The 26,465-nt window shown below is 52.3% G+C and overlaps 1 protein-coding gene across 1 annotated transcript in view; it reads right to left on the bottom strand.

Moving 5' to 3' along the window:
* The window catches only part of BANP (BTG3 associated nuclear protein), a 111,965-nt gene that overhangs the window by 48,184 nt on the left and 37,316 nt on the right, over positions 1-26,465 (bottom strand). The window contains 2 exon segments of the mRNA XM_019412959.2: positions 10,051-10,226; positions 11,912-12,028. Of these exon segments, the coding sequence (XP_019268504.1) occupies positions 10,051-10,226; positions 11,912-12,028 (293 nt within the window).

Below are 26,465 nucleotides of genomic sequence, written 5' to 3'. Positions count from 1 at the left end.
AGGACTTCCCTCCACCTGCAGCAGTCAGGTCAAGACACAAAGCAAGTAGGGGAAGGAGGGAGGGAGAACAGAGATGGGGGAGTGACCCGATGTTGCTGAGAACCGACAGGGGACACTGGGAGTGGACAGGATGACGGAAGGACGCCTTTGGCCACTGATGAGGTTACTCGCCAGCTCAAGAACACGTCTCGGTACAGGAACTACCGTGTCGAAACCTTTCGGGGCACCCGGGTGGCTCAGTTTAGCGTCGAACTTGCTTCCGGCTCAGGTCACACCTCACGGTTTGTGAGTTCAAGCCTGATATCGAGCCATGCGCTGACAGTGCAGAGCCTGCTTGGGATCCTCTCTCCCCCTCTCTCTGTTCCTTCCTGGCTCCTACGGGCTTGCACGCTGCTCTCTCTCTCTCTCAAAATAAGCTTAAAACAAAGAAACTTTCCGCGCTGCAAGCCCTTGCTGCTGACTTAACTGTGAATACCGTCAAACCCAAGGTGACCGACGTCTAATGACATCTTTGTTGGACCTGAGTGTTTGAACAGGAGGACCCCTGTGAGCCCACAGGGAAGGGTGGCAGCATCCTGAGCCACGAGGGGCACAGAGCCACGCCGCACCTGCCTCCCGACCACCACAGACACCCCCCGTGGGCTGGCACAAGCAGCGCTGCCCAAGATTGCTGCAGCCTTTCTCGGCAACGGGTAACGTGACTATGCTGAGCAAGCACCCCACGTTTACGTAATGTCGTCAGAGCAACGTAAACGCTGGACAAGGGCTCAGGGCTGTCTTCCCAACAGTCACCCACATCTTGTCGGGCTGATACCAAGACCGCGTGCCCGGGACGCGCGGGACACGACTCAGTCAAGGACGAGCAGCTCAGGTCTCTGCAAATACCCCCTGAACCGCAGCACTCACTCCAGCCCTGAGAGCCAGCTTCCTTCCAGGCTGCCCTGCACACCCAGCCCGCCCCTCGGTGCCCACCTCAGGGAAGTGTCTTCCTCCACCAGAGCCGTGCCATCTACGCCGTGAGGCCTCCCACCGGCGCCACGGCCCCACGAATCAGAAGCCCCTTAGCACGGGGCCGTCGACACCTGCCCGCCTGTGCCAAGAGCACCTCACCTCGTCCAAACCCTGTACTCTGGCCCTGGCGCTGAAACAGTGTCATGCAAAAGACCATTCTTCCAAACGGCACCCAACTGGACAGCCTCGTGGTTCCAGAACAACAAAGAAAAACACCAACAAACCGAAACTGTGACAAACGTGTAAATGCAAGCATTTTCAAAAAGATTCCAACTCTCCGAAGGCAAGACGTGATGCTAAATGAGCGAACAAAGTTACACATCAAAGTGAAGCCTCATTTTTTTCACGTCAGACACGATTAATCGTCAGTAAGACTGATTCATCAGCAATGAGTCTGTCCTCAGCAACTGGCCTCTGCTCAGAGCGCCACAGAAGAGAACACTGAAGGGCACGCCCTCAGCCGAGGACGCCAACGCCACCAGGAGAATCGCGATGCTGGGACAACGGCCACGGTGGACGCGGGGGGCGGGCGGTCTCCTCACCAGCCTCACAGGAAGTTGGCTTCCGTTCTAGCAAGGGCTCCCCACTCCCTGCTGACACCTATCAGCAAAAACACCTGTCCTCCGTGCCAAGCGCATGGGCTTCTGGAAATGCTACCAGAATGCTCTGGAGGATGAAAGATGTCAGTTTAAATGCCTCTAGAAAACAGTTTTGAGGGTCCTCAAAAAATCAAAAAGAGAACTGCCCTCCGACCCAGCAACCGCACGACTAGGCATTTATTCAAGGGATACAGGTGTGCTGATTCGAAGGGGCACGTGCACCCCAACGTTTACAGCAGCACTATCGACAACAGCCAAAGTATGGAAAGAGCCCAAATGTCCATCGGCAGATGAATGGGTCAAGAAGATGCGGTTTACATATACGACGGAGTATTACCTGGCAATCGAAAAGAAGGAAATCTTGCCATTTGCAACTATGTGGATGGAACTGGAGGGTATCATGCTAAGTGAAATTAGTCAAAGACAAATATCACAGGACTTCATTCATATGAGGACTTTAAGACACAAAACAGATGAACATAAGGGAAGGCAAGCAAAAACAATACAAAAACAGGGAGGGGGGCAAACCATAAGATACGTAAATACAGAGAAGAAACAGAAGGTTGCTGGAGGGGCTGTGGGAGGAGGGATGGGCTAAACGGGTGAGGGGCATTAAGGACTTGGGAGAAGCACTGGGTGTTACACACAGGGGATGAATCACTGGAATCTGCTGCCGAAATCACTGTCGCACCACATGCTAACCGACCTGGACGTAAATTTTAAAAGTAATTAAAAAAATAAAAAAACCATAAAAAAATTAAAGGTACGTACCAAGAATATTATTAAGGTTTAGCGCTCAAAAAAAATCCTATAGTATTATTTCAAGAAATGATGCTTCCCCCCCCAAAAGTAAATTACTCTAAAAAATGAGTTTCCCTTACTCCCCACCCTCCTATCACTCCTGAAAATAACAGTTTAAATTTCTTGCATAACACAGGAAATTATCCAGAAACTTTATTCCAATCAAACGTCTCAAAAATTCTTAGAAGGCATTTTATGACCTATTTACAAACTATTCACCCCTAACTTCACCAGGCACTCTGTGAGTCCCGGGCACGTGGTCTCTAGAGCAAGAAGTCAAGCCCAGTGGACAAGAACTACAGCCCAAGTCACGCTGCCCAACACAGAAATGACAAACCACTGCCACGGAAGCAGGGGACCCACCCCAGTGGGAGAAAGGACCCCTGGGCTCCACCGTCACCATCTGTGGTCGTCGGGGCGTTGGGCGGCACCTCCAGGACCCCCGGCAAGAAGAGAGGACACCGGAGACGCTCTGGCCCCCCGCCTCCACGGGGTCATACCGGCCGACCAGCTGGTTTAGTTTCGCCCCCTCTTGGAAACACTCAGCCCTAACCCACTTCCAATGCGGGAGCGAGAACCCGGTCTGGACTCCAGCTTGTCGCCAGGACAATGAATCAGGTCCTTCAAATGGAAAACGAGATGAAACGTCCTTTCACATAAATATCTGAGAAATTCACCTTTTAACGATCCATAGAGGACTTAGTTTACCAAAACAGCTTGGTCAGTTTGGGCATCGGAAACAATAGAAAGGTTCTGCTGGCTTTATTTAAAAACCAGCAGATTATGAGAAAAAGAAACTTGCCTTCTATCCCAATCATTTAAATTCTCAATGCAATTAGCTGGCGCTTCTGCAAAGTCTAACGTAATGAAAAACAGAGCGGTAACTTGAATTTTCTTGCCATTAAAACACTTGAGTACAAATATTTGTTCCGAGGTCTACTTGAGCCCCAGGAAGGCGAACAGAAGAAAGCACCAAGCCGCGAGCGGCTGCCACATTCTCACGATAGTACAGGTTCAACGGGGAGAAAAGGGCCACCTGGCGTCATGCTCCCTCTCAATACTTGCTGGCACACGTGTGCACAGACGCGCCCGACCACGACGCGCACTCCCCTCCAGTGACGGCAGTGAGCCTTGCCAAACTCACTGCGTGCCCAGGGCCCAGGCCTGAACACGCTCTCTCCCCGGACGGCACCGACCCAGCACTCACGCGAGCCGGGACTTCACGCGGCCAACTGCAGCTCGGGCGCTCTCTGCTCAGGGCGTCGCCGCCAACATCCGTGCGTGACCGCAAAGTGGCAGGGGCGGGGAAAGTGGTTACCAGCCACTCCAAACGCCGTCTCACTCCAACCAACCCTAACTCGCCACCTCACCTGTTTCCAAAGACAACGTGGTTCTGCCCGTCCTGCCTGCCAGCCCCGAAAAACGTCTCGGTCATGGAGTCCCGTGTGTCTGCAGCACCACGGAGAGAAGGGCAAGGGAGCGGGTGCCCACCTCCTGTGAACGTGCTGCTGGGGCACGCTCGTGGGTCCCGGTGATGCTCCCAGAGGCCCAACACCCTCGGGGAGGGCTGCCCATAGCCGCGGGCATCTGTTGGCTGTGACCGAGACGCCACGTAATCGCTTCTCTGTCATCGTGAGAAGTGACGCTACCCCGAGGACAGTGAACAAACAAAAGGCGGCAACGCTCCGTGACTCAGTAGGGGCCCCAGGGTTTCTCAGAGACACGGGACACGGTCACAGCAAACCTCACATCAACTTCGTTCAAAGTCAGCCTCCACCGTCTCCGGGCAAGACTTCAGGGAACAGACTGCTAGTCGTGACTGGTGTCAGGCTGCATTTTCCATCTCGACCAAAAAGTAACTTTCATGTGGCTTCTGTTAAGGCCTGCAAATTTAATGAATTTCAAAAGCAACGGACTGCGTACAACGAAGACACGGCCGCGAACAGGAATGGCACCACAGGGTGAATCCCTCAGAGGCTCCCGGAGCCCGGCGCTCCCAAGTCTCCCGTGGCCCTCACTGCCCAGCACACCCGACTCGCCGCGCCCCTTCCTGGAGCAAACATCATCAGCCTCTCGAGCGAGGACAAGCCCAGTAAGGTCTGCTGCCTTTAAAACCGACCGATGGCGTGCGGCTTTCTCCACGCTGCCGCGTGGAGCAGGGGCAGCGAGGACAGGGCGGCCCGGCCCGCAGGCTCTGGCCGTGCTCATCGAGGGCAGCCCCGGGCATGAGCCGACCAAGGCTTTCCAAGATGTGCCCGGCCGGGCCGGCCTCCCAGCACTGAGTCACTCACGGTACAACTTGGCACCGACTTCTAAATCCTTGAAATTCAGGGGCTCACACTCCGACTGTGCCTCTTATTCACATGCGTCACCCTCAAAGAGCGCTGGGGACACTCCGACCTCCGACCGACCCACGAGAACGGACGACCCGCCGGCCATTCTGGCATTAGACACAGCTGACTTTGCACCCGTTGCCCGAACAACATGCTCATTTGGGAGCGGTGTGACGTCTGTGAGCTATAAACAGATTGATAATTGGGGGTTTTCAGAGAGGCAACTCAAGAGGACTGAGGTACACACAGGATACTACGGAAAAGGGACAAAACCAACGGTCTCTGGCACCGGAGCCCCTGTGAGCGCGTCGCACAGAAACCACACAAGCACCCCGCCGACCGGACGGCAAGGCTGCCGGCTCGGGCCAGATTGCCCCGCTCAGCACGAGTCGTCACGAGCTCGCCCGCGACCACCACAGCGGAGACCAAGGACGCCTCGGTCCTTTGCCACCGAAGAGCGGGAACCTCCGGGCACAGACACGGTGTCTCCGGGAGGCGTCACGCGCTGCCCGTTCCGGAACGCGGGGCGAGGTGCCGCAACGGCCTCCCCGCGCGGCCCGTCCGCCACGGTCTGCCGCGCCCGAGGACGCACCGGCACCCTTAACGCCGGTCGGTCCTCGTCAACCTCGCCGGGATCGGTCGCCGACCCGTCTGTGATCCCGCTCTTGCAGGAGCCCACTTACGACGGCCGGTACGATAGGCTGGCTTTCAATGTCATGACCTCATGAAGAATTTGTTTCAAAAAAGTTTCTGTAAAATGAATTATGTAAACAGATCCTCGAGAAACGTTCCCGGCTACACTTCCTTCTTCACACACGCAGGCTGATGTTCTGTGAACACGGCAATCTGCACCCGTCGTATTTCACGGCCCCTGGAGCCGTCCCCTTCCTGGCGCCGTGACTGACGACCTTTCCCAAATGAACCGCTCCCGCCAGATGTTACCCTGCTGCCCCCACCGAGTACATCCCAGAGATTTACCGCATAAGTCACGTTACTGACTGGGCTTTGGAACATTCATGAGGCCAATTTCCAACAATAATCCAATTATAACTCAAGTACCATCCCTCCCCATTAAAGCTGAGTACCCAATATCTTATGAGAAGGATTACTCAAGTTTTTTAAGAATTCTCAAGTGCAAAGACAGCAGGAATTTAAACTATTAAGAAATCACTAAATCTGGGGCGCCTGGGTGGCTCAGTCAGTTCGACATTCCACTTCGGCTCGGGTCACGATCTCACGGCTTGTGAGTTCGAGACCCGCGACGGGCTCTGTGCCGACAGCTCGGAGCCTGGAGCCGGCTTCGGATTCTGTGTCTCCCTCTCTCTCTGCCCCTCCCCCACTCACGCTGCATCTCTCTTTCTCTCTCTCTCAAAAAATAAATAACCATTAAAAATTAAAAAAAAAAATCACTAAGTCTCTTCGTTGATTTTAACACATTGCATTTTTGGTCCTATTTTAGCTGCTCTGTTTCTGACTCGGCCAGCTTAACCTCTGAACGATGACACCCCGATGCTGAACTATGACCGCAATGCCAAGAGAAGAGAGGAACTGGAACCAGAGTAAGTTTACTGCCCACTGCCCTCAACAGTTAGCACTCCTCTCTGATTCTGAGGAAATCTGTGCCATGACAGACAAAATAGCCTACACAAAAACACGGGGACAAAATGCTACGATACCTTGCGGTAAATGATCGGACTCCAGATGTGATATAAAAGAACACGTCAACTCGGGCAAACCGTTTGGAATTCTTAAGAAATAAACCATTTTGAAACCTGTGGTTTCTAAAACCGCAAGCACTGAAATACTTTTCTACGAAGGTAAGAACGGTCTGCGTACTTGCAGCTCTGGGCCGTCAGCGGGAATTAAATGACCCCACGAAAGCCGAGCTCACGGCCCTTCGGAGCTCTGCGTGCGAATGGTGCTTCTCTAACACAACTAGCTGCCTGACGCTCTCTCCAGCTCAGCGAGGGGTTCTAGTCGTGGGGAGCGCGTGGCAGGCAAAGCGCTCACCCACCTCTCCGCGCACCCATCCGCCTCACAGACGTGTTTCACGGAACATGCCACCGTCGGTCGACGGTAACTCTGATACGAGATGCCAGCGGAGTAGCTTCTTCCTCAACAGTTACGTCCGAGGCACCCACTTAAAGAGGACTCCGTCCGCCTCCGTGTCCTCCCACACAGACCACGGTGCCACGAGGGCGGCGCGGCCCGGGCTCCACACAGCAGGCAAAGTGCCGGCTGGGACCCTCCCAAGGAGTGTCAGCACAACAAACGTGTCACCGCACGTTTTCTCCTAGTGCAACGGTCAGGCAGAATGATCCTGCATCGTGACCTCTTCTTTGATATAAGGTGAAATTCAGAATCGGTCAACTCTGTCTCGTCTGCCCAATCCTAACAACAGGTACCGTCCAAGAGTCGTATCCGATGGAAACAATCTGCTAGAGAGTAACGCTTTCGACAAATGCATCAGCTCATAAAGAACTCAGACTCAGATCAAAAGAAAATCTGTATTTTTTCCCCCCGCAGACATGTTGACGCTGGAAATTTGACCCCTTTTTCTATGTTCATTCGTGTCACTCTGTAGTTTCTCCAAGTGAAAGATATCTCACGTTAATCACATCACAGTAACACACATAAAAAGATGAAATATGTTGTATCTACGACAACCTCAGAAACTCGTGGCGTTATCGAGTGTTACGCGCCTTAGGTGACGCACTTTAGACCGAACAAACACCGGGCCTTAAGTGGCCGGCTGGTCAGACCTGTGTGCGTGCTCACCCAGGACCCACCCGGACAGAGAGAACGATCAGGCTTCTCTGCGACTGCTGCGAACACCATCTCCTCCACGGATGTTTAATGCCCGTTCGCCGACACTGGCGACACCCCTCTCTTTCTCAAATTTAATGTGTAAAAAATTGACCCAGTGATTCCACTGCCAGGTGCTACCCAGGAGAAACAAAACCACACGTTCTCCCAAACACCTGTTCACGAACGTTCCGAACAGTTAAAAAGCGGAAGCACCCCAAGTGTCCGTCGACAGATGAGCAGATGAACAAAATGTGGTCCATTCACACGACGGAGAAGGACCCAGCCACAGAAGGATCGGAGCGGCGATACTCGCCACACCGTGGACGGCACTGCGCGGCCCACGTGTGCCAAGTGCCTGCAGCACGTAATTCCAAAGACAGGAAGTGGACGGTGGCTGCCAGGGCTGCTTTCCAGGGTGACAGAGATGTCCCGGCATTAGACAGGGGGCTGGGTGTACAACTATGTGAATGTACTTTAAAAACCCACTGAACTGTACGCTTTATGATGGTAAACTTGAGGGCACCTGCGAGGCTCAGACAGCTTAGCATCCAACTCTTGATCTCAGCTCAAGTCACGATCTCACAGTTTGTGAGTTCAAGCCCCATGTCAGGCTCTGGGCTGACAGCTCAGAGCCTGCTTGGGATTCTCTCTCTCCCTCTCTCTCTACTCTCCCCTGCCCATGCTCCGTCTCTCTCTCTCTCTCTCTCTCTCTCTCAAAATAAATAAGTAAATGTAATAAATAAATAGGTCAAATCTACAGTAATTAAATTAGATTTTTTTTTAATTTTTTTTTAACGTTTATTTATTTTTGAGACAGAGAGAGAGCATGAATGGGGGAGGGTCAGAGAGAGAGAGGGAGACACAGAATCTGAAACAGGCTCCAGGCTCTGAGCGGTCAGCACAGAGCCCGACGCGGGACTTGAACTCACGGACCACGAGATCATGACCTGAGCTGAAGTCGGACGCTTCACCGACTGAGCCACTCAGGCGCCCCAAATGAGATGTTTTTTAGTTAAAAAAAAAAAAACTTTTTTTTAATGTTTATTTTAGAAAGAGAAAGAGAGTGTGAGCAGGGGAGGAGCAGAGAGAAAGGGAGACACAGAATCCGAAGCAGACTCCAGGCTCCAAGCTGTCAGCACAGAGCTCGATGCAGGGCTTGAACCCACAAACCCTGAGATCACGACCTGAGCCGAAGTCAGACGCTTAACAGACTGAGCCCCCCAGGCGCCCCTGATCTCGTTTTAAAAGGCGGTCACTAAACTCTGTTTCTCTCCCTGCTCCTGCTCTGCTGTCCTGATCCTTGCTATTTATGTCAGAAGCGAGCAAGACTTTGAGAAAAACACTGTTTTCAATGTTTCAGATACGGTAACTGGTCTCACAGAAAAATCGTGGCTCAGTAAATCTACATCATCGTTTTAGGAAAGCTACGTTGCATTTTTAGTCAAAATCAACAACTCAGACGTAAACCAAAAAACCGCACAAGTTTACCAGTGAATAAAGCACAGGCTTTACAGGTCGGGAACGCTGCACTAACACGCCTGCACTCCCCCTCCTCCCCGTGCTGTGGGAGGCCATGTGGGCAGCCCACGTTGGCCCACGTTAGCCTGCAGAGGCAGGACAGAGGCACCAGGTGGCTACGGAGACTGTGGCAGGAGAAGCAGGTGGACAGGACGCGGTGTGGGCGAAACGGGCTCCGGTCCGGGCGCCCGCCAAGCAGCTCCCTCTGCCTCTCGCGGGAGGTGGCACAGTCCCCTCCGGGCACCTACGTCTGGCCCCCAGCAGAGACGTGGAGAGACCTCTGTTCAAAGGCAATGACCAGCTCCTGGTTCTAGAAGCACAGCGGTGTGTCTGTCACTAGAAAGCCTTCAGAAACCGCCTGAACGTGCGCAGAATTTCCACTGTCTCCTACCACGTTTTACAAATAGCAAACACATACAGACGTCCCTCAACTTAGGATGGGGTCATGTCCCAAAATACCTATCGCAGGTTTGGAAACATTCGAAGTCAAAAATGTACTTAACGCCCCTAACCTACCAAACATCGTGCCCCAGCCCGGCCCAGCCTCACTGTGCTCACGGTAGCCTGTCGCTGGGCGGAGACATCTCGCACAGATCGCGACGCGTGAAACCGCTCACGGAACGCACGCACCCACCGCACCAACACCGCTGAAGTTGACGGAATGGCAGTGTGGGTGCAGGGCGTCTGTCGGGGCTCCGGCCATCGACCTCACGATCGCGGTGCCCCGCGCCAGGAGGGAGGATCGGACCGCACGTCGGTGGCCTGGGAAAAGATCCAAACTCAAAACCCAGAGCGCAATGGCTACTGCACACAGACCGCGTGTGCACCGCCGTAAAGTCGGAAAACCATCAAGCTGGACTATCGTGTTAAGGTAGGGACCGCGCGACTTTGCTGAAAAGCAAAAAACACACAGAACAGAACAGAACAGAACGCTGTACCTACTGCCATTCAGGCAAAGGAAAGAAGCTTTGCAGGCGCACCTTCCGAGTTCAGGGTGATGAGGGTGACGTTGTTCCCAATGTTCTGACTTCCCGACTGTCCACAGTTGGAGACGGAGTCGCTGGCCTCGGACCCGCTCTCCCCGTCCTCGTTGTGGCTGTCGTCCTGACCCGGCACCTTCACCACAATGGTGTTCTGCCGTCTCCCGGGCACCGCGCTGAGCGGGAAACAAAAACACCAGCCGATGTTGTGAGAGCAGCACAAGCAACGAGCAGAGACTAGCGCTGAAGCCGCCGCGTGCCTCTTCCCTCCACTCATCAGAGAACCTAACTGCACGAGGCGGCAGCTCGCGAGTCTTCCCACACCGCGCTCTCTACTCGGGGGAACAGCGACCGAATCGCACGAAATGGTCTGGGGTTGGAAGAAACCGTGTGAAACGTAAAAGTCGACAAACGTGTTCGTGTCGCAGAAGAAGTAAAACCACCACCCACGGTGACTCAAGGCCTAGAAGGCGGCTCTCTGATCGTGGAGGTGCTCCCACAAAATGCCGGCACTTGAGTGAGAGCGACTGTTAGGGCTGTGTCATGGGAAAGACTCATCGGAGAGCAAGCGTGCCTGGAGACTTCCATTGACCCAATCCACTCCACACTGGTAGGCCTTCTAGAAGGGACTCAGCCTCTGTTAACAAAGTCAACACTCCTAACTATTCTCACCAACAAAAACCACTGAAGTGGGTCTGAAAAGCCAGTCGAGACTCTCCCAGAGGATGTTCTCACCACTAAAGGGGTCCTGCTGTGGAGCAGTAAGAAACTGCCAGAAAAACAGGGCACAAGCCGCCAGCTCCAAAAAAGGCTCAAAACATACGTATTTATTACCTGGAGACAAGCTACTTGCCTCTACCGCGACCCTCTCCACATCCCTTCGTGGGGACTGCTAAGCACCGAGAAGGGGGACGAAGCCCAAGGTCCCCGTTCACAAAGACAAAAACATGCTTCCGACCGTGGTCGTGCCGCAGGCTGGGACTCCAGCTTCTGAACTCGATCCCGCAGCAGCCTGCCCAAGCTGACCTCCGGCCGAGCCCCTGCGGGAGGCACACCTGACCCCGCCTCCCAGATCCCCAGATCTCCTCAGCCTGAGCGTCAACAACTCTTCTCCCGCCACCCGCCACGGCAGGCCCGCGGCACAGCTAGGCCCTGGGAGCCTGGGCTCGGACAATAAAGACAACGGGACAGAGCTGGGGCAGGAACAATCTGCGGAGGGCACTGAGAGAAAAAGGCAAACAGAACGCTGTGAACACGCTGATGGAAACAACAAGCAAAACCACCATCTCGGGGCAGGTCGCCAGGAAAAGCGGAGCCCAGACTGCCGGGCAGGGCCGTCCACAGCACGCCTCCCCGTCACACGATGCCTCTTACGCACCCTTATTTCTGACCGAGGTTACATTTCCAGTGTCTCAAGAGAAAAAGGTGGGAGAAGAAAATCATCACCTCGAAATGCCTTCATCGCTTAGCAAACTCAATAGAAGGTGTCTGTGGACCTGACACGCTGCTGTACAGACAGACAGACAGACAGACACACGTGAGGAGGCGGTGATCGAGGGAGGAGGGCACGAGCCCCACCGGCTGCTGTGGAAACACAGAGCCGTCTCCCCGCTGGGCACGTGAGCACCGGACACAGAAGTTCCCGGTGCGTCCCCCCTTAACACGTCCCCTTCTCCAGCTGGCACACCGGGACCTGGGCCTGCACGCAGCACGGCCCCTGCCCACCACAAACAACTGTGGGCCGCGCCCGCTGGGCTCGACCGACCAGCTGTGCCCGGCTCAGGACGTGGAGCGGCTCCCGAGGGGACTCATCGCGGTGGCAGTGGCAGTGAAAGGTGGGGTTGGTGTGGTGGCTACTGACTTGCTAACGGTACTTTCCAGGGGGTCCGGTGCCCTGCTGCCCAAGGGTTCTTCCATCTTGGCTACAATGGCGCTCTGCCGATCACTGTTGAGTATTACTGTAGTCTGGGGGACGGCGCTAGGGAACAAAAGAATCACAAAGAAAAAGAAGACCTTAAAACAACAACATTCATTGTCAGAATACACAAGAGTCATTCAATACACTCAGCATCCAATGACCTGCGCTACGGGAGGGAGGGGGCCCCACACAGAAGTCACGTTTAAAGTGATTTACGGTCTACACCGGGCATAGGATAGACCAGAGGTGAACCGTTTTGTCGAGAGCTTACCACCCCTCGCTGCTAGTATGCTTAGTTGAGTTGAGATCGGAGTATTTACACCTTTACACAGAAGGGAGCCAAAGGCCACGGGTGACAGTGAGGCTCCTGAAGTAGCATGTCTGCGTGAAACTCAGCTGGTATTTTCACTCGTCCCATCCCAAGGAATGCCTGCACGGCGGCCTAGGCTTTCAGAACCACACGTATCGACACCATTCCGAAACGTGAGCTCCGGAAGGACAGGGGCAAACACGACAGAAGGACTGTGGGCAAAAACACCTGACATTTATCACCTCCGGCTTCTACTAGGGGAGTGTGTGGACCACACACAGGTCTTTGCTTTGAAGGAAAGCGAGTCCACGAAAGAACGGAGCCCCTATCCGGGGACCTTCCTCGAGGTGGCGCTGTGAGTTTAAGCAGCAGCCAGGAGCTTATGGCACCAAGGTTCTCCAGGAGACTGCTCGGTCATTCATCTTCTGGCCACAGGAAGTGCGGGCACGCTCTCAGGAGGCTACAGGGCCAGAGAGCACCGGAAATGCACGGCAAGGCCACCTGAGCACGGGTCGTGCTTAAATTTCACGACTCTGGGAGAACCACTGCTCTCACGTGAGAAATCCTCACGTAACCAAAAGCACGTAAGAAAACGTAGCCCCGTGTCAGAGCGACACGGCTGTTAAACGCCCCCTCCCAAAATCAGGGTCACAAATGGCACCATCTCACGTCCGAGTAAATCGCAGGACCGTGAGGTGTTTTCTAAAATAAAAGCATAATCAATTGCATTTCATTCAAAACTTTGTATTTGCAGCAATTCCGTTTGTTCTCTGGTGACACCTAAAGTAACCCACCAAATCCTTACAACCTGTCCACAGGCAGGCCTCACAAGTGACACAGGTGACCTTCGACTTGGTACTGTGGCCACCCACAGGCTTTGACGATTTCAGCTTCCCTCTTTCAAAACAGGAGATGAATGGTTTGGATGCACTGGGCGTTCTCCTGAAGTATGTCCCGTGGGGCACTGCTCCCTGCTCCCGCCACCCCAGGATCCCACATGCATGCACCTGTCTCTTCTCCACTCCTCCCTGAGCAACTAACCGGGATGACCCTGCGGGGTGACAACAGTTCCCTAATGAGAATTCACAATGGACAGGAGCACAGTAGAGGTCTCAGAAGTCCTGGAGAAAAAAGATTAAAATGTATTCATGGCACCATCTGGCAAATTGTTTGAGTAAATGTACCTTTTCTCCTTAACGATTCTTGTTAAGATCAAGGAAACGATGTTCTGAAGCAACCAGCTTCAATGTGAAGAGGCACCCTGGATGTACCCCAAGACTTTCGGGGAGTTCCCGGGTGTGGGCAGCTCTCACGATGCAACGTCCCAGTCCTCACCTTGCACAACGTACTAGTTTCCAAAAATGTTTCCCTTGAGAGAGCACCCTCGTCAACGTGTCTGTTCCCTTTCACAAAGCCCCTTCCCCACCCTGAAACAAAAGGACGTGAACGTGGGACGTGGGGACCCCAGAAGGGAACACGAGGCCACTCTGAGACACCAGGCGGGGCGTGAAGAGTCTACGCCTCCGCTGACCGACCAAGCACCGCTGGGCGAGTTACCGGGTTACCATTCCTTGTTCTCAACGAAACTGACGGAGGACCAAGGGAACTTTTCAGCTCGTAGATGATCAGAAGTAGTTCTTGACGACAGTGTACAAAGACCTTAACGACCTGAGGAGCTGAGAGGTGCCTCTGCCCTCACGGGAACCAAGTTTCTCAGCACTCAAAACTTTAAAAACTACCAAGGGAAGCAGGACCAAGGCCGAACCCGGTCTCACCTTGAGTGATAAGTCATTATCATCCATGGATTCAAGGATTAACTAAATCTAAAGCCCCATCCATCTCAAAATCACACTCCTGACACCGAATTATTAAAAATCAGTCACACAAGTAACACACGTAAGCTGTTCTGTTCAGCTACGCACTAGTGACCGTAATGAGAACTCAGCCAAAAGAGCTGAGCCCTGTGGCTACGGGAAACACAGGTCCCAGCTGCAATTTCTATCCACGTGTCCGCTGCAAAGGAGGACTGTGTCAGCCTGGTGGATGAGGTAAACTGCAGGGCGGGGCGCGCAAGACGGGAACCAACTTCCAAAAACCAAAAGGAATAGGGTGAAATTCAACTGTGGAAAGCTTATTCATGGGATGCTTTTAAACGGGTAATAGTATTCATACCATAATGGAAACGTTTAAGAAAACAATGAGTGCACTCTGTTTTTAAATATCCAGGTCACAATATGCCAGAAATTATACCCTTTCAACTAATGCAACGTACTTGTATCGACCTCAAATTGTATAAAAAGAGTATTTCATTTTTCAAAAATTAAGGAACATCCGTATCACACGAGTAAGAATGCAGTAGTCATCAGAGGGCTGATTATAGGAAAACTGCCACAAGAATGGAAGTGTCTTGCCTGGGCTGAGTTACAGTCCCCAATTATTCAATCAGATACTGATGTGCATCTGCTGCGAAGCAATTCTGCAGATGAATTAAAAGTCCCAAGTGGCTGACGTTAAATTAACCGGACGGGAGACTACCCTGAACGGACCTGGCCTGATCAGGAGAGCCCCTCCGAAGGAGGTTTAGGCATTCTGTCCCTGGGACTGGAGACGCCGGACAGCTCTTGCCAGCTGATCCCGATCTCCCCTTCCTGCCTACCTGCCCTGGACTCCAAGCGTGCTTGGCTACCCCCACAACCGTAAGCCAACTCCATATAACAAATCCTTTACAGGGTGTGCTGGTGCACTGTGTGTGTGTGTGTGTGTGTGAGAGATCTCTCTCTCTCTCTCTCTCTCTCTCTCTCTCTCTCTCTCTCACACACACACACACACACACACACACACACACGGGTGCGAACGTATCCCCTACAGGTTCTGCTGTGAAGTAACCATAGAAGGAACAGAAGTACCACATCAAGTCCTAGGTCCGCGGTGGCGACGTCCCATAAAGCCTGCAGTACAGCATCAGAAGCAGGAAGTCAACACCGGGACGCTTCCGTCAATGCGACGGCAGTCCTCACTCGGACTCCGCCGCCAGTTTCTGTGCGCGCGTGTGCGGTTGTGCACGGATCGACCCCATGTGTAAACCCACGTCACTGTGCCGTCACCGTGCCACCGCTAACGAGCAGCGGCCTCATGCTGCCCCTTTAGACACATCCGGCCTCCCAGCCCCACCCCTGTCCCCCGGCAAGTGCTAACCTGCTCTCCATCTACGGTCCTCACATTTCGAGAATATTACAGACGTGGAATCAAACAGCTCGTGACCTTGGAAACTGGCTTTCTGTACTCAGCGGAAGCCCCAGATCATCCAAGGGGCAGAGCCACCACCGGTTCAACCGGCGTCACTGCTGCGCAGTTTCCCGCGGCACAGGGGTCTGTGAACCTTTAACTCCAGAAGGGCATCTGGGGTACTGGCAGGTTTGGGCTCCTACAAATACGCTGCCACGGACATCCCCGTAGAAGTCGTGAACCTAAGTTTTCATCTCTCTGGGAGAAATGCCCAAGAATGTGACTGCTGGGCCCTGTGGTAAGTACACGTTTAGCTTTACAAAAAACACCGCCAGACTTTTCCAGAATGGCTGTACCTTTCACATTCCCACCAACAAGGGATGAGAAATCCAGTTTCTCCGCATCCTCGCCAGCATGCGGTGCTTTTCGCCATTCTGACGGACGTGGAGCGACACTCGGTGTGGTTTGGACTCGCGTCTCCCCGACGACTAATAGTCACGTGCCCATTCACCACCCAGATCTCCTCTTTGGCAACGTATCTGTTCGAGTCTTTTTCCTACAGGTGAGCGTGCCGTCGGTCCCTGCCAGGTGCGTGGCGAACCAGCGTGGCCTTCCCATCTGCAGCCTGACTCTCCGTCCTCCTCACCGGTCTTCGTGGAGCAGAACTCGGTGATTTCCATCATGTCTGATAGCTCCTTTTCCACGGGTGGTGCTTTCGCTGTCAAGTCTGGGGGTCTGAGCCGGGCCTCGGGCCCCAAACACTTTCCCCTACGTCTTCATCTACAGGTGTTACAGTTTTGTATTTAAACGTGTGCTCCGGTTACAATTAGTTTTTGTTCCAGGTATGACGGGACACCGAGGTTCATCTCGCTCGTTCTGCCCGGGGATGTCCAAGCGCCCTGGCTCGTGTGTCGAAAGGCTGCCCTTCCCCACTGGTCTTCGACCCTCTGTCAAAGCTCAGCGGGGCTATTTCTAGGCTCTATGTTCCAATGATCAATTTCTCTCTCCCTCATTTTGTTTTGTTTTAAGTGTATTTTTATGTATTTTGAAAGAAAGATAAAGAGCAAGTGGGGGAGGGGTGAGAGACAGAGACAGAGAATCCCAAGCAGGCTCCGCAATGTCAGCGTAGAGCCTGACATGGGGCTCAAACCCATGAACCTGTGAGATCACGACCTGAGCCAAAATCAAGAGTTTGACGCCCAAATTGACGGAACCATCCAGGCGCCCCAATCGTTTTGTTTTCTAAAAACTACATGCTCAACTCATTCTTTGGCAATCTTAAATCATTTTCTATACCCTTACCTATAACCATATGTTGGTTTGTTTTTTAAGTTCTTATTAAATGAACACCAAAATTAAGTAAAAGGGAAAAGGGTAGACTCATAGACTGTCCTGTTTTAATTCTAAGATTATGCAAATCGCCCAAGTTGTATACTCTTGGGTAAAATAGGATCATCCGGAAGCAAAAAATGCTCTGTGACGTGGCCCAGTGACCTGTGACCGGGGGGGACACAAGAATCACTCGGCCGTGTGCAGTGACTGAGCAAAGGGCCCTCAGGCACTCCCCCCAGGAGAGTCATGGCAGGCAGGACTGCCCCCAGGGCTCCGCGTGGAAGGAGACACCCAATCCTCAAAGCGGGAGAGGGCACCACAGCGCCTTCCCTGCACGGATCAGCAGACCACCGTGTGGACCAGCTAGTAACGTGCCCAGGCCCACGAAGCCAAGCTAGATTTGAGCCCAAATTCTCAAGCAGCAAAGGGGACATTCCAACCAAAACCAATACAGGAATGGTCCATAACCCACTACTCTTTGAACACCGTAATTTCTTGGGGAAACTAGGGGCTGCCCCCAGAGAGCCCAAAGTTATTTTTGTGTTTTTTAACCATTTTCCCAAGTGACTCTGATGGGTGCTGATGATTTAAAACAACAGGGGCATCTGAGTGGCTCCGTCAGTTAAGCATCTGACTTTGGCTCAAGTCACGATCTCACAGTTTGTGGTTCCGAGCCCCCTGTCGGGCTCTGTGCTGACGGCTCAGAGCCCGGAGCCTGCTTCGGATTCTGTGTCTCCCTCTCTCTCTTCCCTCCTCTGCTCACGCCGTCTCTCTCTCTCAAAAATAAACATTAAATAAAACAACAAAACTGCACACACACACAACCCCACAGAAGAGGCACAGACCTGCTGTGTCCACGGACCCCACACGGCACTCACCCACTACATGGCTCGCTCACTACAGATTAGCTTGGTACGAGGCAGCCCCTGCACAGGGGCCTTTCTGTCCATTTTCTGAAGGACAGACCCCAAATGCCTCGGTGAGTGCTCAGTATACAGTCAAGCCCGTGTGTATAAGATGTGAATGAATTCGAGAACGATTCTGAGTTAGTTCAGTCCTCTGGCTCCTGCCTCTAGACTCCATGGTCTCGTGCCGCGGAAAGAAAAGAGACCAAGACTCGTGAGCCAGAAGAGAAACTTAGGAAGACGATGCCCACGGGACGGCCTAGCGCACTGTCACCCACGGAGGGTGGGGCGACCGAGAGTTCTGTGCGCTCACCAGCGTGAGCCCCGCACGCACCGGGAGGCCCGGCTGACGGTACCCCCTGGTGAACAAGAAGCCTTAATAGGATCGGGTTTTTAAACCTCACAGGGTCGGTGGGGCGTCCGGGCGGCTCAGTCGGTTCAGCGTCAGACCTCGGCTCAGGTCATGATCTCACGGTTCCTCAGATGGAGCCCGCGCGGGGCTCCGCACTGCCAGCCCAGAACCTGCCTGGGACTCTCTGTCTCCCCTCTCTCCGCCCCTCCCCTGCGCATGCACATGCGTGCTCTCTCTCTCTCTCTCTCTCTTGTTCTCGCTCTTGCTCTCTTTCTAATAAACCAAAACCAAAACAAAACCCCTCGCGGGGTTGCTGAGGGTCAAAGAACCCAAGCGCTCATATGCACGACCTCTCTCACGGCAATCTTCACATGCTGTCTTATTCCCACTGTACTGATGAGGAAGCTGGGAAAGGGTAAGTATCTGCCCAAGGTCTCACCCCTTAGAGGTGACAGAGCCTGTCACCAAGCACCTCTCAAGCTCTTAGCCACTTGTTAGTCAAGACCAGAAATACTCCTTTATTTCTGTTAGCCTTTCAGGGTTGCATATTTTCACTGTTTTATTCCGATGGCTTTACAACAAAGTATCTTCAGCTTTCAGAGATGTCATGGCAAACATTTTCCAAGCTATGCTTACAAAGTGACCTTCAACTTCTCTTCTGTTTCAGGAAATCGCTTTGTGACCGTGTTAAAAGTCTCTGTACTCCTATTTTAAAACATCAACATCTCTGTCCCCTTAGCTCATCGTTCACACAAAATGGACCATGATTTGAATATACGCCAAGGGGCTCTATTGAAGTCTATGCAAAAAACCTAACCACCAAAATAAAAGACCTGAAAAAAAATCTTGAAAACTGTAGGTAAAGAGTTTTAAAACATCATTTTAAAAGTGGTGTTTGCCACTTTTTATTACAAAGGAAAACAGAAAACAAGCTGGTTTGACCAGAGAGTTTGAGGACCACAGAGTGGCCGGTGCAGGTGGGCACGCGGAGAGGAGGAGGGGCAGGGGTACGCAGGACAAAGACCAGCCAACACCGGAGAGGAGCTCAGCATGTAGTATGCAAAGAGAAACACACACAGACCTCGGGCAAAGAGGACAAAATGACGTCAAGTCACGTGGACCCGGAGTTTGCAAATATTATTTGGAAGAGCCCGATGTCAGAGCTACATAAACTCAGAGAACTTTACAGAAACTCTAACTCTGGGGTGCCTGGGTGGCTCAGTTGGTTGAGGGTCTGACTCTGGATTTTGGCTCAGGTCAGGATCCCAGGGTCCTGGGATCGAGTCCCCCATCAGGCTCCACGCTAAGCGGAGATTCTCTCCCTCCCTCTGCCCCTCTTCCCTCATTTGCATGCGCACTCTCTCTAGATTAAAAAATTTAAAGAAAGAAAGAAAGAAAGAGAAAGAAAGAAAGAAAGAAAGAAACTCTAACTCTAAACTAGCTAAAACCTCATACAGATTTCAGTGGCTTATAATCATATTCTGAATGTACACACAGACACACACGTGCACTTGCACACAAAACTTATGTTGTGTCCTCACAAAGAGATGGCAAAAGCGATTAATGTTTGGAGCCGGCTGAAGCCAAAGGAAACAGCACGCTGATTCGGGTCGGAACCTGTTGCCAGCTCAGAGGGGATGGGCCGCCATCAACTAGCCAGTCTGCTGTGGAAATGGTGGGGCAGGGGGGTAGCCTCCCTCCCTACCCGAGAATTTTAGTGCACTGGGCTTAACCCAAGAGAATGCCTCTACGTTTGCTTCCTTGCAGAATGGGGTGCCCTGGGGAAGTCAGGTTTGTATGAACCCGTTTCCAGCTCCTAATCACCAAGGAAAACGTTCACAAGCACTGACTGCACTCGCTCCAGGAAATAAGAAACCAACGGCGAACAAGTCTGATCAATCGATGGCGACACACCCACGGACATTCACTGCTGGGGGGGCGCAGACACCCATCACCAAACGACTGCAGGACAGAGAACGTCCACGACGAGGTTCTCTGCCTACATCGTGCTTCACGCAGGCAGGTGCTGAGAGCACGACCATCCTAGAAGAAACTGACTTATACGCCCAAAGGAAATCCTCTGAATACTCCTTCCCCTAGGAAGTCCTGACGCTCAGCGAGTGACAGCCAGGCTCCGGGCACGGGAGAGACGCCCCGACCTCAGGGTGTCCCGTTCTGTGTCCCGTGCTAACCTTCGAGGGTGAGGCAAGACCGCCCCTTCACGCGACGCCGCCCCTCCCCGTGCAAGGCGGGCGGCTCAGGTGTGGCTTCTCTTTACACGGTAACGTTCAGCTTTGTGCTCTGTGGCCGAGGGAGGAGGGACCTGCCAGAACATCAAAAAATGCTGGCCACGTCCCCGCCTCCCTCGCACCCACAGAGGAGTCTCGCCGGGCCACATTCCTCTGCCGGCCGGTCCTTCTGCCGTTCAAAGTAACTACTCATACAGTTCAGCTGGGGAAATCGGAGATACTCATCGTCTCATTTTTGAGAATTATCTCAGACTCCCAACAAAGCAAGCTAGCAAACATCTCGAGTGATTCCACGTTCCACTCGTAAGAAAACAGGTAGATTCTCCAACTCCACAGACACGTGCTGCCTCAGCACGCACTCTCCCACGGGCGCTCAGAGGCGTGCTCCTGCACGGCACACGGGAACCGGGGTCGTAATAAAGTGAACGGTGTGTGAAGTGTACTTACACACACCCAGCTGTCTAAACCGTCCAGCGGCCAGCCTCCGACTTCAGTGACAGCAAACCCGGTGGGAGCAGAAGCAGGGGCACAGCCCTTAGTTAAAACGGTAAAACCGGACACCCCGAGGTCCTCACGTCCCAGAGCAGCAGGGGGGCTCGTGGCCACCACGGGCCCCCGCCCCCGGTGCACGGGGTGGTCCTATCTCGGGGAGCCACCAGGCAGCCAAGCCACATTCCCTTCGGAGCAAGCACGGCCCTGGGACCAGTGCTCACGGATGAGATGTAAACAGGAGAGGGGCCAGCATTTTTAGGAACAGAACGTGCCAACCTGCAACAGTCAGCCCACGAATCCGGAGGATTCTTTACCGCAGTTCAAGTCGCCCAACCGACGTACCAAGCGTTCGACCCTCACTGAAATTTGTTTCGTGGGGTTAGTTCTGTTCTTTACAGGCTCAAGATTAAAAAGTCATAAAAACCAGGATCCAAAAAAGTATCCTTAGGGATAAGAACAAACGAGCATTAAAAATTGCTTCCCAATATCTAACGAAATGAACAAGTTCCTGGGGCGCCTGGGCGGCTCAGTCGGTTGGGCGTCCGACTCCGGCTCGGGTCACGATCTCACGGTCCGTGAGTTCGAGCCCCGCGTCGGGCTCTGTGCCGACAGCCTCGGAGCCTGGAGCCTGCTACGGATTCTGTGTCTCCCTCTTTCTCTGCTCCTCCCCTGCTCATGCTCTGTCTCTGTCTCAAAAATAAATAAAAACATTAAAAAAAACAAAAACACCAAGTTCCAGCGTGAACACCACACCCCCAAATAAGCAGCTGCCACAGAGAAACAGGGATAACCTAATGCAGCAAACGTCGACCACGAGCTGCTTCAGAGGAGGGCTGGTTCTAAGCCCGCCTCCAGAAGCCACACTTGCACCGTAACGGAGCCCTCTGACTGCAAGCCGTCAGTCCCAAACCAGAAGGGCACGGTGGCTGGGAACGCAGACCCTTTCTTCTTCCCAAGGAGCTACAGGAAAATGGCTACCAGACAAGAACCGCTAGGAGGAAAAGCCGGACAACAGGAGGGACCCCCAGGGGGAGCAGGGGGACACAGAGCCGCGGGTGACACCACAGCGGTGAGATGCCGGACGCTCGGATCCTGTCTCTGCCGCCACTTGCCAGTACAGGAGACGGCTGACTGGTGTGGGGAGCACGCAAGACGAGCCCGGAGCGCCTTGTGGTGCCGGAGAGGAAGGAAGTGCTCAAAACGAACCAAAACGACTAGCGGGGAGGGAGTGTCCAAGGACACAGAAGCCACCGCAGAGCAGTCTCACCCAGAAGCGGGAACATGTGAGCAGCAAAACAAAGGAGTACTGGATTCCAACCCAGAGCGTAAAATAAATACCCGTGAGTCCACACTGATATAAATGAGTGACAATCAAACGGGGAGGAAGAGATAAACCTCCTGTGCAGTAAGTACAGTAACCACATCCCCAAGAGGTGCGGCAGAACTTCCCACTCTTTCATTCGGGGCGCCTGGGGAGCATCCGACTTCGGCTCAGGTCATGAGCTCGCGGTTCACGGGTTCGAGCCCCGCGTCGGGCTCTGTGCGGACGGCTCCGAGCCCGGAGCCTGCTTCCGATCCTGCGTCTCCCTCTCTCTCTGCCCCTCCCCCGCTCGGGCGCTGTCGCTCAAAAATGAATAAATGTTAAAAAAAAACACCAAAAAACTAAAAATTAAAAAAAAAAAACAAAACTCCACACTATGTGGAGCTGAGCTCAGTGATGTCCAGTGATGTCCTTCCCAAGAGCACAGGGGGCAGAGAAGGGGGGCAGTTGGAACTTGACAGGGGAGGAATCTGACCAACGCAACCTCAGCCCAGTGATCCACGACCACACCGGCAGACAGAAGTCACGGAGCTAGCACGCACCCTGGAGAAGGGGTGATGAGAATGGCACTTCGCCTCTGGGGTCTGCCTCTCAGACTTCGGCAGCCCCAGGCTCATCAGGAGAAAAGCAACAGACAAATCCCAAGTGAAGGACAATCTACAAAACACCTGACCGATACTCCTCAAAAAATTGTGAAAACCAGGTCTGTGAGATTATCACACACCAAAGGAGCCCAAGAAGACACAGCAACTAAATGCGATGTGGACCTACAGACATTTGAAAGGTAATACGTGAGGGACGCCCGGGTGGCTCACTCAGTTAAGCATCCAACCTCGGCTTCTGTCGGCTCAGGTCACGATCTCACGGTTCGTGGGTTCGAGCCCCGCGTCGTGCTCTGTGCTGACAGCTCAGAGCTTGGAGCCTGCTTCCGATTCTGTCTCCCTCTCTCTCTGCCCTCCCCTACGAGCACTGTCTCTCAAAAATGAACAAAAACGTTAAGAAAATTGTTTACATAAAAAAATAAAAAATACGCCAATACTATGAAAAAGTGTCATGTTAACAAATTCCAGGATTTAGACAAAAACAAAATCCCTGGGGAATACAAATTAAATAACAGTGACTCAAAAAGTTCCATGTTTATCAAAGTTCTGTATTTATTAAAGAAACTGAATTCATAATTCACTGCCAAACTGGATCAAGTATTTAAGGAAGAAATAAAACCATACAGAAACATTATCAGAAAACAGACAAGAGAAGGCTTCCCCAACCATTTTTTTAAGTTTTTTTATGTTTGTTTATTTTTCAAAGAGCCAGAGGATGAGCGGGGGAGGGGCGGAGAGGGAGAGGGAGAGGGAGACCCAGAATCCGAAGCAGGCTCCAGGCTCCGAGCCGGCAGCACAGAGCTCAATGCGGGGTTCGAACTCATGAACCGTGAGATCATGACCCGAGCCAAGTCAGACACTTAACCTACTGAGCACCCAGGCAGCCCTCCCAGACAAATTTTTGAGACTAGCATCATCCTAGTAACAAAGACAGGTCAAGAGAGAAAACTATAGACTAGCATACCCCATGAAAACAGATGCAAAAACCTTTAACTACACGTTAGCAAGTCGGTCCAAAAATACATAAAAAGGGTAACATGCCGTGACCATCAGGTTTATTATGACAGAAATGCAAGGCCGGTTTAGCATTTGAAATCAATCAGTATAACTCACTGCAACAACAGAATCAAAAAGAGAAACCACATAATCATCTCAAGAAGATACAGAAAGAGCACGTGAACATTCGATTCACTGCCTGCTCACAGTAAAAACTCTCATGAAATCAGGAATAGAACTTCATCAACCTGATAAAGAGCATCTGCAAAAGACTTACAGCCAACACCACACTTAATGGTGGAAGACTGGATGCTTTCACTCAGAGATCAGAAATGAAGTACAAAAAGAAAAAAAAAATTACACGCTGAAATGAGAGATCCTATCCATGGAGCAGACAGGGTGCCTGGGTGGCTCAGTCGGGTAAGCACCCCGCTCTTGATTTTGGCTCAGGTCATCATCTCAGGGTTCTTGAGTTCGAGCCCGCTTTGGCCTCTGCGCTGAGTGTGGAGCCCACTTGGGATTCTCTGTCTCCCTCTCTCCGGCCCTCTCCCCCCACACTCTCTCTCAAAAAAAAGAAATGCTAGAGAAATTTGATGACAAGTAAAACTCTCTTTATATATATAAAAAAACATCTATGACCACAAATACTTCCTTTTACCTTAAGTCCTACAGCAAAGCTACCAAAACAAAGTGAATTTAGAAACGATGCAGGATCAAGGTGAGTATAGAAAACACGGTACCCTTCACGACGGCATCTGAGAGTATGGCGTCCTTGGAGAAAACTTTAACAAGACGCGAGCAAGAGCTACGCACTGAAAACTAGGAGGCTGCTGAGAAATTAAAGACCAGCGTAAGGGGAGACGTGCACCGTGTTCGTGGTCCAAAGACTCCATGGCGTTGAGAGGGCAGTTCTCTCCAAACTGACCTCCAGATCCCAGACGCTGAGCTTCGCGCTATTCCACCGCCAGAGAAGCAGTCCAGATTAGCAGACGTGCGCGATCTGTTAAAATGCTCGGCGCTGCTTATCAGACGGTATCCGAGTCACCACGTGAGGTTAATCATTCCGCCGGTTGTATGTGTGTAAACCGTGAGTTTTCCTTGGCTGGTACTCGGCCCTGACACGCACAGGGTACCCTCGTTAGGTCACTAAACGTGCGCGGCTGTACAAAGGAGCGTAGACCAGTCGGCAAGAGAGATCGTACGTCTACGAAGTTAAGTGGAAACATCGAAAAACTGGAAACTTGGTAAGGAAAGAACGAAAACCAGGTCCATCACGGCTAAAACCAAACCTTTCCTCATAATTCAAACAGCCCTATCTGGAGTCTCTCACGTCCCAAAGCCCACGAAATGCTACGGTCCTGACTGAAGAGCTCGATGACCCAGAGCGGAAATGCTCTGAACACGGATGACCCCTCACCAGGACTGCAAGTGTCCCGAGAGCCCCCAGGAGGGGACCTCTCTCTACCCAGAAGCCACGAAGCCTCAAAAAATAGCCTTTCCACAAACATCCACCAACACTTAACACAAAAGGCCCTCTGGGAAACAAAACAGACTCAGCAGCCAGCATGGTAGAGGGAATTTAAATAATTTCTTGATCAATAATCAGCTTAGAGGAAAGGAAAGAAAATCATTTTCTTCCCTCAGGTGTCCCAGAGGACAGATCTCTCTGAAGGAAAAGATTATCTCGAAAAGAAATCACTTGTATGTCTGAGTATTACAAAGAGGCCCCTGATTTACTCCGATTGTTTTAAAATTGTAGATGTAGAAGTACGCTAAAGTTTTAAAAGCACACAAAAAAACTTTTCAAGCTTTAAAAATGAAAATCTGGGGGCGCCTGGGTGGCTCAGTCGGTTAAGCAGCCGACTTCGGCTCAGGTCACAATCTCGCGGTCCATGAGTTCGAGCCCCACATCGGGCTCTGGGCTGACAGCTCAGAGCCTGGAGCCTGCTTCCGATTCTGTGTCTCCCTCTCTCTGACCCTCCCCCGTTCATGCTCTGTCTCCCTCTGTCTCAAAAATAAATAAATGTTAAAAAAAAAAATTATAAAAAAAAAAAAAGAAAGAAAATCTGTTGTACGGCAATTACATCTCAATAAAAAACCATCTGTGCATAAAAAATAAAAACATCTTGCTTTTAAAAATAAGAGACAAGCATTTTTTTTAATTAGTCAACATGTGTAGTAACGCGTCCTGTTAACGAAAACCAACCCGGAGCACGAGGGTTTGAGCTGCTGTCTGACTCATCACACAGGCTGGCCCCGTAGGGCACCGGGGACAAGCGGGAATTCTCCCACTCCAGGTAGGCACCGTGCGGGCACCGTCCTGCCAGCTTTCTGGCGGTCATCAGCTAGGGCAGCAGCCGCAGCTCAGCAATGTCCTACTCACTGTGCTTTTTCCAGATGGCACGGTGTGTAGCTTCAATGAAGTGCAAAAGAGGAATTTCTACGCTGATCTGTATGAACGTCCTTATCCATACACCTGACCCCTGCAGCCCACATTCCAAAATTTTTTTTTAAACGCTTATTTGCTTTTTGAGAGACAGAGACAGAGTGTGAACAGGGCAGGGGGCAGGGAGAGAGGGAGACACAGAATCGGAAGCAGGCTCCGGGCCCTGAGCTGTCAGCACAAAGCCCGACGAGGGGCTCAAACTCACGAACTGTGAGATCATGACCTGAGCTGAAGTCAGACGCTTAACCGCTTAACTAAGCCACCCAG

Source organism: Panthera pardus, unplaced genomic scaffold (assembly GCF_024362965.1).
Source record: "Panthera pardus isolate Hobbes unplaced genomic scaffold, ASM2436296v1 HiC_scaffold_19, whole genome shotgun sequence".
Lineage (NCBI taxonomy): Eukaryota > Metazoa > Chordata > Mammalia > Carnivora > Felidae > Panthera > Panthera pardus.
This window is presented reverse-complemented; position numbering and strand designations above follow the sequence as displayed.